This window comes from Bactrocera tryoni, chromosome 5, assembly GCF_016617805.1.
Source record: "Bactrocera tryoni isolate S06 chromosome 5, CSIRO_BtryS06_freeze2, whole genome shotgun sequence".
Taxonomy (NCBI): domain Eukaryota; kingdom Metazoa; phylum Arthropoda; class Insecta; order Diptera; family Tephritidae; genus Bactrocera; species Bactrocera tryoni.
The window spans coordinates 44,252,565-44,273,510 of NC_052503.1; the positions used below are offsets into that span (position 1 = coordinate 44,252,565).

The 20,946-nt window shown below is 33.6% G+C and overlaps 1 protein-coding gene across 2 annotated transcripts in view; it reads right to left on the minus strand.

The window, feature by feature from the left end:
• Positions 1–20,946, minus strand: part of LOC120778660 (glutamate receptor 1-like) — a 136,338-nt gene that overhangs the window by 110,348 nt on the left and 5,044 nt on the right. For both annotated transcript variants that reach the window (XM_040110585.1, XM_040110583.1), the window contains exon 2: positions 10,298–11,325. In XM_040110585.1, coding sequence (XP_039966519.1) covers positions 10,298–10,415 — 118 coding nt within the window. In that variant the 5' untranslated portion in view covers positions 10,416–11,325. The remainder of the gene's footprint in view (positions 1–10,297; positions 11,326–20,946) is intronic.

Here is a 20,946-nt window from a genome sequence, read left to right on the forward strand (position 1 = left end):
TAGTGTAAGGAAAATTATATAAAATAAGCCTGAAGAACTAAGAAACAACGCTGAGTGCATTTTTCCATGCATAAAGCACGTTATCTTAAATTTGTGGTACTGAGCAGAGAAATTTCACAAAATAATTAGCCGATGGTGTCGGATATTTGACCTATATTTTTTATCTACATCGTACGTAGATATATTATGTCATATCCCTCCAACCATAAATTGTATGATTATTGTTCAGAGAAGTAGTATACTTTCTCCATTTTCTTTGGGTCTAAACACGATATTTCAAAATTCAGTGAATGTAAGGCAGCCAATTGTTAATGTGTAATTATTTTAGATCGTTAACAAGAATCTGTAATTAGATAAAATTGAATTACTTAAATTTTTCACTTATTCACTGATAACCATTTTGATTGATGTACTATACGTCGTTCTAATATAGATGAGAAATTGCTTGGCCCAAACCTTAATACGAGTTTTGTTAAAAAAATAAGGGGAATTTTCTTTCCAAAAAATATGTATTCATTTCTTTTCGTTAACGTTGTCGCTTTCAAAACAGCTTCCACTCGATATTCTGCAACTCTGCTAACGTTTCATCAAATAGTTGAAACACTTCTCAAACGTAATTCAGGGACACGTATGTTAACATAACTAAAAAAAATCTTGAGAATTGGAATCTCTAAGCATGCGATATTTTAAATTTTATAATTCCTTGTATATTGTGAACACATCTAAATATGGTCCACATTCATATTGCCTTAATTTACATTTAAGTTTGTTTGATAACCATCTAAAAATTGTCATATGGATAGAGCCACCTTTGGATAGAATGACGGTACGGTTAAATTTATAAAACCATTTGATTCCTTCTCAATTCTACATTGTATTGTTAAGTACATTACAAACAATCACTAAACATATGGAGTATGAGGGTTAGTTCCAGATTTCGCCCAATTTGATCTTTAGGCACAAAGATACAGTATTGTGAGTAAAACACGGTCTTTTATTTTCATTGAGATAACTCATATGTTGGCCGATATATGGGATAGTCAAAAAAGTGTTTTCGTATTTAAATAAATAGACAAATACATATGTACCATTTTGGTCGACCACTTTGCCATTTTCTGATACACTGGTTTACACTGAAAACTTTCATCAATATAAGTCGAAATTTCCAGAACGGAAGCGAGGGAACCATTGTTGTGCTAACAATTTCTTCATTATTTTCAATCATTTGTAAGCAGCTGTAACATTTTTTCAACTTCCCCGAATTAATTTTTTTGGTTGAATGAAGATTAAAATGATTGGTATCACTGGATATATATGACTGCAACGACATCTATTGACAAAAATATTATAATTATTATTGGGATAAATTTACCCGAAAGTTCGGAAATTTTTATTAAGGCAGTAGGCCCAACATTCATTCGAACAATGTTCGACCGAATAGACCACGTCCAGCACGCAGTGAAGAAAATATAGCCGTTGCCATCTAAAGCTATTAAATAGCTGCCATTTCATCCAGAAAAAAAACGGTTTGGTGTGGTTTGTGGGCCGGTGGAATCATCGGTCCATGTATTTTCAAAAATGATGCCAGTGAGAACATAATAATCAATGGCCACCATTATCTCGCCATGATAACCAACTGTTTGATACCTGAAATTGAAGCTGGTGAAATATAGTTTCACCAAGGTCGTGTGATATCACACCGTTCGACTTTTTCCAGAGGAGATATTGGAGCAAAATATTACCCGTGTCATTCGCGAGTTACCAGTCGACATGCTCAAACGAGTCATCGATAATTGGACTTTACGGATAGACCATCTGAGACGTAGCCGCAGCCAAGAATTGAAAGAGAGAAATAAATGCCAAATTATGTTCTTTCGAATGATAATAAATACTCTCCATAATAAGTTTCTGTGTTTTTTCTTGAAAAAAGTAAGAAAGCTCGAAATTGATCACCTTGTATTAGGTATGTGTGGGCTAAGGGAAGTATTGACCGTTTTCAACCCGTTTTTTATATACAAAGATGCTGTTATCCCAAAAACTTTCTCTTTGAATTGCAACTGTACATTGATCCATGTAGTTCGATTTCACCCATTTTCACATTGTGGCAAAGCAATAGCAAATAATGTCTTATATCTAATTTGCTTAAAATCGGTCGATCGTATCGAGTCTTATAGCGCTGTTTACCGTACCATTGACGTCACCAGGAAGTTCACGGATTTCAACTCGTCTTATCATTCTAATCATTTATGTATATGTGACACAATATTTATCTCGATTAGTTTTATGTGATACGTACAACCGTTAGATGAACAAAACTAAAATACTCTGTAGCAACATGTTGCAAGAGTATGAAAAGAAACTGAGCAATCGATATAAAGTTCTTGGATGGCAAGCTTTTTATTTCTTAAAATTGACTCAGATCATGCCCCTCGTAACATTACAATCTCTACACAATTTGTTCAGATCGTTTTTTTCTTCTTATTAATGGAAGTTAGTAAATACATGGTAAATGAAATCAAGAAGTCTTATAAAATATCAATATTTTTGGAATTGCGAGGTGACGAAAAGACTCGAATTTGATTAATGTGCCATAAACTTTTAATATGCTTACAATATTTTTAGGTTCTCAACTTTTGCAAATGTTATACATTTTTTGAGATTTCAAGTACTATACCTATACCTATTTGGACAAAAAACCATGCCCGTTTATATATAGTATATGCATTAGATATATTACTTTTAGCTTGCAATGGCTCAATCTAAGAAAATGTATTTTTTCAAGTAACTATATATTTTCAAATGTGTAAATACTTGTAGAAGTATCTTTATCAGTGGACTTTGTGTGGGACTAAGTGATAAAACGAGTAGAATTTTTTGCTTGCCATAATATTCAAGATCATTCTGTTGGTGAAATCGTACAAAGTTCGAAGGCAAATCCAAAGTTCTTTGTTTCGATTGAAGAAACAATTTCACTCGAAAATCGTTGCGGCACTTGTAGACTTTTTTAATGGACGTAAAAGTAAATATTGTTCACATATATAGTATTCTATTTCTACCTCCTGTATACATAGAATGATTTCAAAAATGGTAATGTTTATACTAAAATAAAATAAAAAATTGGGTTCGCTTAACATATTTGCAGTCGCCATTTGGCTGCCAAACTGCGAAAATCCTATTTAGGTATGTGTGAAACAGACTCTTTTATACAAGAAATCCTCTTAATTTTCACATTTAAAGAAACGGGGTTAAGTTTAAATAAGAACCGGTCAAAATATGTATGTGCTCAAGCATACACACTGTTTTTGTTACGCTACCAGCTAAACAAAACATGCTCGTATAGAATACGTCCATTCCTCTATCCGCACGATAATTTCTATACAAAATAAATGGAACAACCGGAAACGCAGTGAAAACGGCTTTTGTGTTGATTTTTACGACTCAAATTTCCACCAGCCAAAAAACACGCACACACCGGCACATTGGCATGCATTGTGTTGCACGGAGCACTAAAGCGCAACTACCGTCTTTTGTGAACTAAGTGGCAGCCGAGGTAATGCGACCACTAACAACACAGCAGACAAACTGCCACATACGACAGGTGAGCGCGTTCTTTCAAAGCATGCTGGAGGCTATGGCAACACACCATCCCCAGCAACAGCGAACCCCGAGCACAGCGGCAGCACATCAGCAAATTTCGCTCCGCAGCCCATGCCAATGCAAGCGTTTTGAAGCTAATGTCGTTTGCATAAAAAAGTGTTAATGCTGCAATTGTTATGGGACAGCCTTTCACCAGCGTCAAACAGCCATGGCAGAGAGCATGGTTAGCTTAGTTGCCACTGCAGTTGGAAGGTAAGTACATACGCTGGAGATGCTTAAAGCTACTGCTGCGGCGCTTTTTACTGCTGCTTGGCTAACGACCATCGTTGTGGCGGTGCATAAAAATTTGTTTCAGACGTGTTGTCAAACAAAAGCTATGTGGCATACACATTTCTGTGTGCATATGCTGGACTATGTATTTCGAAATGAATGCACTTGCTATAGTGGCTAGGGTCTAGGGACAAAGGTGTTGCACAATGGCAGAAAAAGGCAGAGTCGGCACATATGTACAATAGAAACATATATACGTATTCATTGAAATAGATTAAGGCACTTTCACTGTATCTATCGTATATGTGTATTTGTCTTATGTGATTAAACTCAGCGAAGCACACATTGTTAGTGGCTTCTGTATATATTTGTACATACGGTTGTGAATGCTGGAAGAGTAGAATGCTATTAGTGCTGCCAAAGTGTATTCGTTTGTGCACTGTCCTATTTTTAAACACGGCACCGCGTGCTCAAAACTGCAAAGGTCCCCCCCTATGCCATGGTAATTTGTATTTTCACTTGAGAGCGTTTCTTGTGCGGTCTTACAGGTTACACAAAACCAGAAAGTTCCTGGTCGATAAGTTAAACATTGACACAAATTTGATAGTCTTTGAGAAATTTACAAATTTTAAATAAGTGCATTGAAGTCACTTTGGCTAGGTAAAAAAATTAAAAGTTGCAGTATTTTCTAAGGGGTTACATGGGTTTACGGGCTTCAAAACAGCGAATCTTTTTATTGCCTTATTAAATTCTACAACATCTCTAGAATTTAGATCTAAGTTTTCAAGTTAATCCAAGTAATTGTTTCGGAGATATTGAGGCTAGCAACACTCATTGCGCCGTCTTGAAGTGCGTTCTAGTCGAAACTATGGTTTTGAAGTCGGTTGGCAAGATTTCTCGAGAACTTCCCAACTTATTATCATGAAATTGTACACAGGTATCAAATTGAAAGGTAAATTTTGTCCATTTTATCTCCTTCAAAGTAATCCCCTCCCACTGCAATACACTTATGCCAACGAATTTTCCAGTCTTCATAGCACTTGGAAAAATCCTTTGTCGTGATGGCCATCAGAGCCTTCTTCGATTCAGCTTTTATATCCTCTACTGAGTCATAACGGTGTCCTCGCAGTGGTCATGTGAATTTGCTGAATAGCCAGAAGTTATAAGAAGGTAAATCAGGCGAATGCGGTGGTTGCGGCACGTTATTATTTGAAAATGTGGGAAATGATCACGAATAACCAATGCAGAATGAGACGGTGCATTATCGCTCTTCTTTGTTCAATAAATTCAGACACAGTAAAAATGAAAGAATTCACTATTAGAGCCTCACAAAACGACACGTATCTCAAATAAATATTTTGAAATGAAATTTAGCATAGATGTCACTAACAGAACTGCCAACTTACAGAGAAAAAATTTACCGATTCGAACACGCGAAGTATAAATTAAAAATTCAATTTGATCGCAGAGTTCATATATAAATAAAAAATTCGTGACCATGAATTTCAGGAGTATTAGATACTGGCTGGGTCAATCAACTACAATTTTTATTACACATTAATTGGGAGATCCAAAAATTTTCTGACATACTCGAAGTTAGAAGAATTGCAAAACGAAACTCAGTAAACTCAAGTTCATCAGCTTTTTTACCTGCTAAATTGAGACTGCACTGTGGAAAGTTCGTACTCATTTGATGAACGAGGCTGGCAGTTCTATGAGGAGGTTCGCATAAATATGAATAATGAAACTTATAGGCTTTCTTAGAGGTGTCTAGGAACCTATTTTTCAGAGTACCAAACGTAATTTTTTTTTTTTTTTGATCCACCTTAATATGCGTTGATGTTTGACGATGAATATCTCGTAAACGCTTAACTTAATCAAAAAATCATCAGATACCATTTTTATAGAGCAGTAAATTTCCTACAAAACTATGAGTTTCATCATTCATAATAATTTTTTTTTCATTGAGTTATAAAATTTATAAGAAGTAAAAAATTTTCCCAAAAATAATCAAACTTTAACTGTTAATATCTTTTAAACGTTAGGGTTTACGAAAAAATCATAGCAGACCTTTTTTGTAGAGCATTCAATTTCCTACAAAATCTAAGGAACAAGATATTTTTTCAAGTAGTTGGAAGCGAGATATAAATTTTTCTATCTGATAATAAAAAAAAATAGCAAACTGCATGTAGGAGGACCTTCCCGTTACAATTAAAAACTCATATTTGGAGAGGCTTTCTTAGAGGTGTTTAGGAACCTATTTTTCCGAGTACCAAACGAAAAAAAAAATTTTTTTTTGAATCAGTCTAATACACATATTTGAGGTTTGGTTTTCATTTTGTTATTTTCTCACTTTTATCAAATGCTTGTTTTATACGTGCTTTTTTTAGGCACATCAGATCGGTGTAAACTTTCACGCCTATACATTTTTGAATTTTGGTGTTTAGAAAATGTGTGAAGAAATATCACTTATCACCGAAGCAAATTTAATTAAGCTTCATTATTTACTTATTAGAAGCTTCGTTAACAAAAAACTTGATATTAACTTTTAAAAAGTTTCAAAGGAAAAACAGTTATCCTGAGCCAATAAAGGTCTCAGAATCTGATGTTGAAGTTGAGATAAAAAAATTATTGGACCACATTGCGTCAGAAATGTAATTAATGAACGGAATGAGTCCTCTAATTACCTATTATCAATAGGAATATGTGGCTTTGATGGCAATTCTGGTCAGAGCGAATATAAGCAGAAATTTGAAAATAATAATTTGGAAGACAATAATTTATTTGTCACGGCATATGTCCCTGTATAACTGATAATAAAATCGCAAAATGATGAAGAGCACAAACAAATTTGGAAAAACTGCAGACCGACCTTCGTCCACCCGCTATTGCCGTCCTGTTCGAATTCAATTTCAAAAGGAATTAGTTTAATAAACCCTCAATGCACTAGATTTGCGCTAGATCCTGCAAAGGAATTAACTTCAAAATATTTCTGGTATTATCTTCCTTCGTCAGTCCGTAAAATTTTAATTCACGCTCCTGATGTTAATCACTATGCACCAGTTTCAATTGTAGAGCTCTCAAAAGAATTTGCTGAGTCAAGCAATAAGGACGTTAAGATGTATCGACTCCATCATACATGAAAGAACTAACGGATCGCTACAAATTAGGACTTACTAAACCGATTGCTTTTGAGCTTAGATCCTTTCATCAACAGTCAAAGAAACTATCATGCAAAAGTAAATCAATTTTATTAAAATCAGTTTTTGATTTAGTTGAATAATATTCAAAAAAATCCTTTTTTTCTTTTATCAAATTGGAAAAGATTGAACTAAACATAAAATTGTCAAAAATGAATTGGCTAGTTGAACAAAGATCAAACCTGTTCTTACATAAAATATTTTTTCTTTTATATTTTTTTTATTTGTTCCTAATGAACGAGGTTCTCAAAATATATACAACTTACAATGTACTTTCCAAAGTAAATAGGACTTTTTGAATTAAATACTATTATCTATTGACTAATGGTCACAAAAAAGTATAGTGGCTAATATGGAAAGTAAACTGCGTAAACGGCTTAGATAGTTATTGTTTATAATAAACGTTTGACTTGGTCTGCAGTAACTTCGAGATAAATGGATCTTAGTGCTAGTTTACAATTGAATAAATTATGAACTGGAAAATAAATGACATAAAGGTTAGCTACTTATGTACATATATGTAATATATATGAATAAGCAACATTATATGAATTGTCATATGCTTCAATACCTCGACGTAAACTCATGAAAACAGGAAAGAAATGAAAAGGAAAACGAGAAAACAAACACAACACGATCTAAAGAAGCAGCAGCAAAACAAGTAAAGATACGCAAAGTTCGGACACAGCCAAACATTAGGTACTTTTGCAATCTGAGAGAACTAAGGTGTAATCTGAAATATTACGCTTTATTAAAACGTTTTTATATGAATGCTGAAATAATTACTTTAAAATCAATGGATATAAGAGAAGTTAGTATATTGGTCATATTGTTTCTGATCTACATTTTAAGAGTTATCCATTAATTCCTGTTCAATTTTTTGTTTTTATTGTTACGATGTGTCATTCTCTGACCGTCATGCGAGTTATAAAATTAACTAAGGTTCGAAAATAAATGTATTGGGTGTAAGGTAAATAAGGGTATATTCGAACTGTTTTATTATTTTTTGTCAATCAATCACATTTTGCAAACTGCAGCTTTCTAAAATATTTTTGTTGAAATATCTCTGCCATTAACTGAAATGTTTCGAGTAAGCTTAGTCATAACTTCATTAGGTATTTATTATAATATAATATAACTATATTATTGTGCATAAGATGTCTGTAGTTTAGAAAGCTGTTCACCCATTTCTGGCATAAAATCTTGCTCATATTATTTTATTGATATATTTCGCTCTCTAGCAGATATAATTGTATGTTATAAAGTCGAAAAAGTTAAACAAGTATTGCATTGAATATATGTAAATGGGTTTGAACTGATTTAATGTATTTTATGAATTTTTAGATTATGCTCTATAAAAAAATTCCAATTTAGTTCATTCAAAGCTCATGCATTGGTCGAAATATACGGTTTAGAGTCAACTAGACTTTCTGATATCATGATATTCAGAGTAGGATAGGGCTGCAATATGTCAGAGGTACCATTTTTGACAAATTATTTTTCATAATTCCATAGCTGAGAATATGTGTAATTATTTATATTCAAGGCGAATAAGCAGATGTCGTTCGAAAGGACATTCTTTCGAAAATGGTTTAGATGTAGTCTGACTTTATGTGCCTTTAAGCTATGCCTTGAAAGAAAGGAGAACAGTAAATTACCTTAAAATAGAATAAGAAGTTTTAAAACCCATCTGATCACCATTTTGGACCACCTAAGTATGTCTTAAATGAGCTTGAAGAGAATTTTAAGTTCTTTTTTTGTAAATACCATAATATTATTATTAATAATAATTCAAGTTATAAAACATGACTCATTGTTGAATTTAATGTTTTCAAAGACAGATAGGTAGTCGAACGGACGGATATTCGAAATTCGTTACGTTTTGGCATCCAAATCAGTTTTGTTTAAGGGATTAGGTGGGTTTCAGAGATACAAAGAAAATGTATTTTTAAGATTTTTTTTTTAATATAAACAATCATATATTTAAAAAATGTAAAACCTTTGATACATATTTGAACAATGTCTTCTGAAATTTTGATAAAAAAATTTTGAAAATTCAGCCGTTGAGACCTTATCTTCCTGGGTGTCTCACAAAGAAAGTGCTCTCGCTGTAGGCAGCATAACTTATTACGGATTCATTTTAAATTAAAAAGCCAAATTTATTCCGTTAGCACATATGTACATATGTATGTTTAAATCTCTTTTTTGAACGAAGGAAATAAAATAAAGTTAAAATTTTCATTTTTTCTCAGACCTTGAACAAAAAATCTCATTTTTTGGTAAAATTTTCGCCTTTTATTTGTTTAAAAAAAAAAATGAGTTGTAATGAATCAAAAAGAAAAAAATCCTTCGTTCAATAACTAGATAATGTGATTTTAAAGATGTGTAGATTCGAAATAAATCGGTCCATAACTTTTCAAGAAATCGTGCCACCGCCTTCAGAAACACCGTTTCGATAAAAACGCGTTGAGCGCACAAGTTCTCAAAGCTATATCTCCGAAACTATTACTCGTATCAACTTGAAAATTGAGATCAATATTCAGAGTTGTTATATAATTTAAAAAAATAAACAAAAAACATCGTTTTTTTTTGAAATTTCAAATCCAACTAACCCTTTAAATAAGACGAGTAGTGCTAGGTATTACAAATAACCGTTAAGTGAAAGAAAGCTATTATACTCTGTGCCACATGTTGCGTGAGTATAAAAATTTAAAATGGCACAGAGGAAAGACCAACACAATAATATATGTACATACATATGTATATGTTGTCAACTGCATATGAGAGAAGCGAGCTGCACTTGTCTGTTCACTTCATCACTATCTTTAAATGTGTGTGGCAGCGAAGTGTCACATGTATAAGAGCAAAACCAAAGTAAAATGGACGAGCGAGAAACCAACATTTCTGACTGTCGCATTTTGTATACCTTGCACGAAATAAACTTTATTTTATTGACAAAAATTATTACTAATATTTTGTTTTGAGATTAGGAGAAATTTATGAAATATTATTATAAGCATTTTCGTATAAAGCTTTTGTTTTGTTGTGAGAAATTAATAAAAAAATATAAAAAGTGGCATTTAAGACTTTTTTTCAAAATTTTCCACAACACCATTATGTTGGCAAGCTTAATTTGCCATATATTTTAAGTTTTCGTACAAGACATAAACATACTGAACTACATTGCAAAGGCTTTCACAGAAAGCGCAACGTGCACTCATTCGACTCACCTAATGGGATTTTCTCGGTTAATGATGACGGTTGTGCTTGAACGCCGGTGAAATTCAGCCAAGTGCTCGCCGCATGCGTCAGCCATAAAAATGTGAAAACTTTTAATCCTTTAAGCATTTTGAATGCACATTCACTGCACTGCTCCTGCACTTTTCGCTTCACATACACTGCACCAACACACACAAACGCGCTGGGCTAACATGCACAAGCGCCTCACTTGGCACGCACACACACATAAACTGAGGACAGAAGCAGTCGAACAGTCGCCTTTCAGCCTTACAGCGGCAGTGCTTATGCTGGCACGTACTGTTTGTTGTTATTTTTTGTAGCTTCTTGATGACGTTGCCGTACAAAGTTGCAAAATACGTTGCCTGCGTGTATGCACACTTTTATGCAGAAGTGTAAATAACGGTCTCACTACTGTTAGCGTTATTTTTTACACGGTGTATCTTGCATTTTTTAGTTATCTAATTTTTTGCACAAAACTTTTCAATTGGTTTTCACATTACACTTTTTTGTTGCACTATCTTTTGTCGGTTTTTACTAACAGCACAGCGTATTGTTTGACTTTTTCTCCATGTTGTTGTTACTGAGCACAGCACTTGTGATTTTGTTAATTACTTTTTATAACATTTTACAACTAACACGTATGTGTGTGTGTTTTCAGTTAACACACATTTTCACGCTTTCATATATTTTAACTTTTCTTTCGTGTATCACATTCTACTCGAAAGAAAAAATTATCGTTAAACCAACAATAAAGCTAATTGGTCATCCTGCCAATGTGGCGCTGATTCTGATCCGGCGTATAATGAGCGGTTGTGAGGTGCTAATCTGTAAAGTTGTGCTTTTTTGCAGAATTAAACTTCGTTTACGCTCTTTTTATCATTACACGAGTGTTTTCTTTAGTATAAAAGCTTGTTGTTATTTTTTATTGTCGCTCATTTTATATTTAATTGAAAAGCAGCTTAGATTTGATCTGGATTTATTTGGAATATGATGTTGGTGGTATTGTAGCGCCTGTAAGCTGATAAAAATAAGTATTATGTTATTTGTTATTGGCTTTTCAGGGAACTCTGTTGGAGATTTCAGAGCAGTCTATTGTAAGAATATACAAAATACAACAATAATCGTTAATAAATTTAAAGTATAATACTCAAAAAGAAATGGAATAAAATTGTAATTATTATATCATTTAAGTTTTGCACGTATTATTTCTATTCACTTTGAACAATAAAAAACGTTAACTTCGGCTGCACCGCAGCAAATATACCCTTCACAGGTGCATTTCTTTTAATAACTATGTGTTCAGTTTATATGGAAGCTATATGCTATAGTTAACCGATCTGAACAATATCTTCAAATTTCGTGAATATATCTCGTCAAATGCAAAAGTTTTCCATACAAGAACTTTTCTCAGATCGTTCAGTTTGTATGGCAGCTATATGTTATAATGCTCCGATATCGGCAGTTCCGACAAATGAGCAGCTTCTTGAAGAGAAAATGACGTTTGCAAAATTTCAAAACGATATCTTAAAAACTGAGAGACTACTTCGTATATGTACAGACAGACGGACGGACGGACAGACAGACCAGATGGCTAAATCGACTCAGCTCAACGTCTTGATCATTTACATATATACTTCGCTTCCTTCTTGGTGTTACAAACTTCGTGACAAACTTAATATACCCTGTTCAGGGTATAAAGAGAATGTTGTACAGGAATTTATTTTCTTTATAACTATTAAAATCACATTCATAAAAGATTAAAGCATGTATTGTTATTTTGGTTTTTATTTAGTTTAGTAATAGTATAAATGGCTAGCACATAATTTATATGTATTTCATCCCACATTGAAAACAGATAACTAGCCGAAACTTGGTTATGACGTGATAGTCGTTTCAGCATCTTGAGAGCTTTTTTAATTCTAACTAAGTTTACAAATTTTATAAATCATAAAATGTTTTATCTAGGCTAATTGAAATGGAATAAAGAATAATTCGACATTTTTAATATCCATACTAAAATTTACTAACCACGTAAAAAAAATTAAACTTCCTTTCATTATAGTATTTGACTTCCGAATTATTATTATATCAATTATAACTAAAGTGGAAACAAAACTGTTACCTTTAATCAGTAATCTGATTAGTTTTAAGTTTTCGTTTAACTTGCCATGGCTACTATAACAGTACTTGGAATTTTGTATGGTAACTGGTATCGGAATTGTAGAAAACGCACAAAACACTACCGAGTTTAAACTGTTGAGCAGCACTGTTTAAAGTAATTTAAAGTCTTACTCAAATTTGTAAAAGAACTCATTAAACTAATAGAAAGACATCGAAAATAATCAGGTGTTGAAGAGTAAAATCATTTCATTTAGCAGATTAGAATTGAATTGCACATTCATGGCCAAATAATTAGACACTTCTGCATTAATGGGGTGGGGGCCTGCTTTAGAGGCTTCAAAAATCGATTTTTTTGAGGATTTTTTTGGGAAGGAAAGAAATAAGTGATTAAAGCAAAATTTTAAGGGTTTATAGCTTTATATTTAGACATCATTCACAAATTCAAATACGAAATCTTTGATATTCTGCCTTTTGAAAGCATTTTCCTGATGCATCTCGCATGTGCGTTTGTCGGACGGCGGGCAGGATGCAAGTCGCAATTTCTATCGGAAAGAAAACATTCAGAGAGATTTATATTTTTTAATATTTTATCTACTAGTTAAACTAAAAAATATTCCGAAAAAAGTGTAAGATTTTGGACATTTTTTAAAAATTAAAAAAAGTGGTTTTTGACTTAAAAACATTACTTTTTGTTGCTTAAAAATATGTTCAAACTTGACTTTTCTTAGTTTTTTTAGTTTAAATAGAAGATAATTTAATGCCAAAGATAATAAATTTTGCCCTAATTCCATGGGACGTCTAGTTTTTTTCTAATCTGCCCGCCAAATAAGAAAAAACTTAAAATATAAAAACCGAGCAATCGCGCATCAAAGTTTTCGCTTTCTGCCCAATTGCTCATATATGTATCTCCTAGACGCCCGGTCAATATTTTTCTTCTAGCTTCGAAAATATTTCAAATTCCCGTCTAAAACTTTGGGGAAGTATTCTTAGATTATTTTTTAAGAGATTTAAGCAAAAAAAAAAATCGATTTTTTGAAGCTTCTAAATCAGGGGGAGCCTTAAGTGCTGTTCAGGTTTATTAATATTGTAAATTTTAAGGCATTGACAAAAATGAGGCACTATTTTACAAGACAATGATATATATAATATATACAAATAAATTAATTAAAATATTCCTGTGTTAAGGATATAACAATAAAAATCACAATGTGAATTTTCATAATCTTTACCAAAATTGCCTTTTATATTTCGGCATTTGGCTGTACTATTGTTGAAAGCAAGAAACTCACAATTGTATCTTACATTTTCTCTGGATTTTTCGTGGTATGCATACTTAGAACTTCCTATCATACAAGAATTATTTGTGTTACTTACAGTAACTTAAAGTATTCTTCTATAAAAAAAATGGAATTAAATCGCGAACATTTTCGAGCGATTATATTTTACATCTTTTGAAGGGGATTAACTTAACAAAAGTGAATAGGTAAACTTAATTTAATTTTTTCCGATAAAGCTCTATCAAAAACCAGTATTTATCGATGGTATGGTGAATTTAATCGAGAGATGGATTTAATGAAGGCCGCCCAGTATCAGTTGTTTTTCCGGAAACTATTTATGCTGTGCACAAACTAATATTGTCAGATGGTCGCTTGACCTATCGTGAAATAGAGGCAATTATAGGCATTTGTGGGACCAGCATATAGTATATTAAATATTGCACGGATATTTGACTGTAAAAATTTGTCAATTACTCGAAAAAGGCTACTGTCGATTGGTAACGAGAAAATACGGTAGCTGTCCTTCGGAATAAGGAATCTAGGAAATAGTAAGAGATGATGAAATGTGGAATTATGTGCATGAGACTGAATGTAACCAGAAGTCAATGTTTGGGTGTTTCAAGATGAACCGAATCCAACAAAAGTTGTTTGCGCATGAAGCACTTCCAAGCAAATGTTTGCCTGTTTTTTCTAAAGCTGAACATTGGCCAGAACACCTTAAGCTGTTTCAAATGTCTTTTAAGAAATCAGGAAAACGAAGCACCGAGAAGGATCACTCTACACCAGGACAATGCCAGCTCTCACTCATCGACTGAAACAACTGCATTTTTGGGCACACAAAACATCGAATTGAGGAAACATTCTCGGTGTATTTCTGACTTGGCACTGAATGAGTTTTTTTTATTCCCGTTCGCAAGAAATGAACTAAGATGTTAACGTTTTTCGACACCTGAAGTTAGGTATTTGTTCACGAATCCCGAAATATAAAAGGCAACTTGCAAATTGTAGGCAACTTATTTGAGAAGTTGCTTAAATTTATTAAATCTGATAAGATTATAGCAATTGTCGACGAGTCACTTAGTTGCCTAAGCTCAACATACGGTTGCCATGCATATATAGTGAAGATATATAAAAGACTTATTAGATTTAGCGCAGGGTTAGTTAAATCTAGTTGAATTAATTGTTAAAATATTATGCAAAATACTAATAATTTTCTTTATCTATTATAAGTACAAGTATGTATATACACATATATTTTGTATGCTTATTTAAGACTTTCACTCATTATTACCACCTGCTGCTTTCGTTTTTGCATACAACTTCTCAGCACGACCCTTTTAAGATCATTAGTAACACTTCAAGCTTAATTTAGCATGCAAATTAATATATAGTCATTGCCTGTTCGCCTACGCAATTACCTGGCAGTTTATGCCACAGCATACACGCCTACTCATATCGGCGAGCGCACTCCTCTTTGCATAAAGCCATGAAGACAAGAGTGTTCACACACATGCGACGTACAAATACAAACTCATGTTTATAATATCAAATGGATACATAATCAGGCTGAAGTGTGCTGTCAGGTTAGCACGTGCAAATCGCCTCACGTTTCTGCTAACTCATCACAGCGCCGAGCCAGACACGCTTCCGTTACACCTCATTGCAGCACGCCCATTGATCTGCTACGTGTTCGCTTTGATGGACTGCCAGCATTTATAAACACACGATTAGGCATTTTGTTTTGCTTTGTTTAACAGTAATATTTCACTGCGGATACCTGAATAAGTGAGTTTAGGTGATGGCCCTCTTTTTATCTTATTTTATTTTTTTAATACCCACACAATTCGACTCTAAAATCACACGTACTAAGGATACGCCGGTTGTAATTTGTTGCACTCTTGTGATCTGTTGCTTTATTGCTTCATCATTGTGTCATTGCTGGTCGCAGCCTTCGCACGCACGTGTCGCTCACACCTGTTTTCACACAAAATTTTACAGTTTGTTACTTACTATATGCATACACGTGTATAAATGCTTTAATATACACGTTTAGTGGTTGCACACACACAAGTGTATGTGTGTGTTGCACATAACTTTGAAAAGTCCGTATTAGCCTTTCACTCTCAGCTGCACGCTCCGCTTGAGTGGTTCTGTCGTCAACTCAGCACCCCAAGGGCACACCACTTATGTATTTCCCTTTACTTTACATACAATGTGTACACAAATAATGACATATGGACAAACTTTTAATGTATACGGGTATGTATGTTTCCAGAACGTACCCTTTTCTAATATTTCCCTGTTGGTGCCCCGTTTTCGCTTTGTTTTGAGAATTTTGTTTGTGTTTTTGTCACGTCGGCTCATGCATGTTATTTATTCAGAGTCCAATGGACTTGGCCCCACAAGCACAAAATATGAGAGTCAGTGTCAGCTTTGTCCTGTTGTCCTGTTGCGTTGGCCTGCGGCCTGTTTTTGTTGGTCATTGCTTACATAACTGCAACAATACATTTGCTCAACGTTATCATAGCCTTACTGGCGTACAATTCTCATAGCGCTTGGTTTTTGTCACTGCAACCTATGTCATGTTGTTTTCACGTTTTACGGCTGTAAGTTTATTCTGAAACACTGGCTGGCAGTTTTCCTTTTTTGTATGATTTTGCTTTTAGAATTTTCTGTGTCAGTTCGCAATTATTTCAGCCTGCTTTTAAGCTTTCACTTTTTTGTCATCATGTGAACAATAATGCTAGCAAATTTTTTACACATCTTCAATTCCTTTATTTATCTGTATGCTTTACCACTTTTTATTTCTGGCTTTCACATGTGTTACTCGCATGTGAAGTTTGTTGCAGTGTTTTTGTTGAAACAAATACTTCACCTTGCCACAGTTACTAACATGACACTTCGGACACTATTTTAATGCATTAAACTCGGAGTGAGACATAAAATGTTTTAAAAAATTATATATAAATATGAATGGTAGTATTTTATGTACACTATTTATTTGCTTATTTTTCTTTTAGTATTGACAAAACTAAAATGTGTAGTAGTATCCACTTTCATACTTATGTATAAAAATATCCATGTCATTATATCTTTTGTGAAATAAGCATTAATTCATATAAATCTTTTTAATTGTATCGATCTTCACGTATGAGTTCTAAGTCATCAGAGGTCATTAATTATTCAACATAAAGAAAGTTCTGACTCATTTATGCTGAAATTGTTTTCAAAAAGAGTACCGTAAACAGATATTTTTGGACATGATTGATCGTGTGAATTTCAATAACAAATTTATGGAGAACAATAAAGCAGGCGATGAAAGTTGAGTTTATTAGTTAGACATGTAAACAAGTCAACAATTATCGGAATGGAGGCAAAACGAACGAGCCGAAACCCAAAAAAGCACGCAAAAGCCGTTCAAAAGTTAAGGTGATCTCCTTGTTTTTTTTGATAATCGTAGTTTGGTGCATCATACATTTTTTCTAGACCGCATATCGCGGTCAATAAGGAGTTCTTTTGGCCGTTTTGCGGCGTTTGCGTGATAACATCCGTCGAAAATTGCCAGAATTGTGGAAGAAAAATTTTACAAGATTTTACACGATGATAATTGACCATCCCAGAAAGTGCTTATGAAAAGTGTCTCGATGATGTATAATTATATAAAATATATTTTTTTTTATTAAATTGTATAATGAAATTCTTCCTAAACTCAGGCAAACGTATTTTTTTAAGCTTAACAAGTTTTTAGCTTAATAAACATTATTACAACTTTTATATCCTGAGCAGTGTATAATATAATATAAATAGTTAGAATTATGAGCTGTGTCGACGTAGCCATGTCCGTTTGTCTTTCAGTCTGCATATACGCGTGCTATTGGGTCAGATTTTGAGGTATCGATCTGAAATTTTGTACCTCTCTTTTTCTTCTCAAGCTGATATTGCCGATTAAAATAAGTTTGTTGTAAGGTGTCCTTTATATTTGTGAATGGTATTATAGCTTCGGTGAAACCGAAGTTTAATTTTTTTTGTTTTTTAGATAATTTAGAATTGCAAATATTAATCAGATTGAAGAGGGTAATCGGTATTAATTTTTTCCAAGGAATGTGTGCCAAGCTGATTAGTTTCAAAAAATTAAATTAGTTTAGTTAATTTCCTTGCTATTAAGTTTTACTTATTCTTAAAACACGTGTGAATGCGATATCGGAGGAGCACTAATCGTTATGTTTTTATATTGCAATCATCACTAATGTTTCTCAGCCCATAACTCTAAAAAAATAAAAATAATAGATAATTACATATATTTATGTAAAACTTTATATTTTTTCATTACATTTGCTTTCGTTAAAATATCTAAATGCCATTGGCCTTGCCATGATCTTAACACTGTTATTTTCACTCCTTTCACATTTATTAAAATTACCGTCGAATTACCTACTTGAATTTCTCTTGAAAGTTCTCAGTCATATACAGTTTGTCGAGGGGTTTGCTTTGGCGACCTTAGTCTAAATAAAAATTTAACATTTGATTTTTTTTTTTTGTTTTATGTTTTTTACTGAAAAGGTCCTTAGATTAATACCAGGTTCAAATTTTTTCGCAAAATTTTACTTTCTTGTTATTTAACTCGATTTCGAACTTCAAATTACTGCGTAGAATTCGTGCTGCAGCAAAGAAATCCTCGCTTCCGGTTTTTAGAACTGATCTCATATAATTTTAGTGGCTTCATTAGCTAGCTAATTAATCGATTTTTGTCCAATATCTAACACTAAATATATATAAGATGTTAAAGCCCGTCACAAGACATCCACTACTGTCTGCTTAAATAATTTAGTATTTTGTCCCCAACTGATTTCATTACTACCACTTCAAGTAATAAGTAAATTTTCATGTACATACATATATACACCCACTAAAATAAACTTTTCTTAATTTTCCTCTTAAATCTGTTGCTATACATAAATAAACACTTCGAACTATGCACCATTAAACACCCGACTAACAACCTGTGTGCACTTGATATTCTTAAGGCCGTTTGCTGCGGGTGCGCTCATAAAGTTTTGAGTTTGAGTGAAAACCCCATTTAATTAATTTAAAATTGCACTCGCTTATAGCGAATCCAATGCAAATTGCTAAACGCCTTCAACCTTTCGAGCTATAGCAGCGACCTCTTTGACAAGGCAGGCGGATCTCGTAGGAGTAACGAAGTAAAAGGGCGGATGCCAGCAAAGAGGCACTTGACAACTTGATGTTGCCAGAGTGGAAAAGTGCAAAAGTGTTTGAATGCAAAGGGAGGGCGAGTTAAAGCTTAGACTGTGAAAGTTTAAGAGTGTACAAAGTTTTACGGCATATAACATTCACTCACTATACCTGTACCATGAGGTAGATAGCATAAAGGTGAAGTGATGAGGTAATGCGAATGTGTCGACATTCGTAATTAAGCAATTATTTTCTGCTATACTCATCTAGTACTCATCCACCGAAAAGGCGTTGATGGTATTTCGCACATATCTTCGCTTTCACTTTTATGGGAATTTTATTTATTTCTCAATTACACTCATTGCAAAGGACTAGTGTCTTCGTCAGAAACGACCATTAACATTCTTTGACGCTTTGCACACCATTTAAGAGGTGGCTTCCGTTTGGCTTTCTTCCTACTCTGCTTTATTGCTTCATTCAATTAGTGGATTATAAAATGTTGCAAGAAAAAAAACCAAAGACCAGGAAAAAAAACTCAGCACAATCAACAGCTCTACACCATCAGCGGCGGTGCAAGTGGGGGCGGTAAGGGTAATGGGCACATTACTATGCCAGCAAGAAGAAAAATAATATAATAAAAGCTAAGAAAAAGAAGACGTACAAACATCAGCAGCAAAGCAAAGAAAACCAGCTGCTGCTGGGACAATGAAAGGAAACCTAGAAACAATTCATTGACCGTTGCCCTGTTGGCGCCCACAAATACCTCTGATGAGCAATGAAGCTCTTGACACTCTGTGTCGGCAGGCGTTAATGAGCGGTGACAGAGCAACGCAAGGCGTAATGCTGCCATCATTGCTTTTCCGTTGGAAGTTGACCACCACAGCTAAGTAGCATTTCCTTACTTCACAAAAAATGCTTCCCCAGTTTTTGCATTTTCTTTTCTTCGAATTTTTTTTCTACACTTTCTTTAAGGATCATTCCTTGTGCGTATTCCCATTGCCAACGGCGTTGAATTCTCAGAATACGCAAAGTAAAGAGCAGGCACTGTGAACAGCGTGCGCAGTTTCTAAAGACGTGACCTTGATAAGATGCGAAAATTGCAAGTTTCTTAAATGTAGTTGTTGGAGTTTGCAGTAAAAGTATGGGTTGAAAAATGTTGGCACATTTTTAGGGAAATGCGGATTTAAGTGGCCGGCAATTGTGGCGGGTGGTAAAGTTTGACCTCAACATTTCAATGGAAGAATTCAGCGTGAAGAAAAAAATTCTTTGACATTGACATTTTTTTTACGTTTGTAATTCAATTACAGTGAATATATGTACATACATACTATAAATTGGTTTTAAGTGAGTAAAAAAGTTTTTAGAAATTCCATAAAAATTTAGGTAATTCGCTTGTGAACATTGCTTTCTCTTTTCCTTAAGGCATTAAAGAAAATGTAATGTATATTCTTTTATAAATCGACCATTTCTTTTTATTTTTGTCAATGGGTGAAAAAAATTCATTCTCCTGTCGTTGAAGTTATACTTATGGACACCAAAGATACTTCAATGCGACTATTATACACTTTATTGATGGCCTGAGATCTCTGAAATCTCGGTCCAAAATTTACTTCAGCTGTAACGAAGCTATAATATCCCTTAATGGTGCATTTAAGGCATGCAAGGGTGTACAAAATCTTTATATTGATTCCGATCGTTCATTTTGTATGGCATCTTATTTCTAGAAAAGTCAGATCAGAATAATTTTTTCAAAAATCGTATCGTTAATTTGGATAATATCTCTGACAAATTTCGAGAAGATACTTTGACAAATAAACAAATTTTTCATAAAAGAACTTGAGTTTGATCGCTAAGTGCTATATTTGCTTGATATCGGAGGTTGCGACAATTGACAGTCTTCTTGAGGGGAAAAGTACGTGTGCAAAATTTCAGATTGATATCTCAAAATCTGCGAAACTACTTCGCGTATATATTGACAGATGGACGAATATGGCTAAATCGATTCAGTTCATCGTGCTGATCATTTATATATATTTTTAGTAGAATCT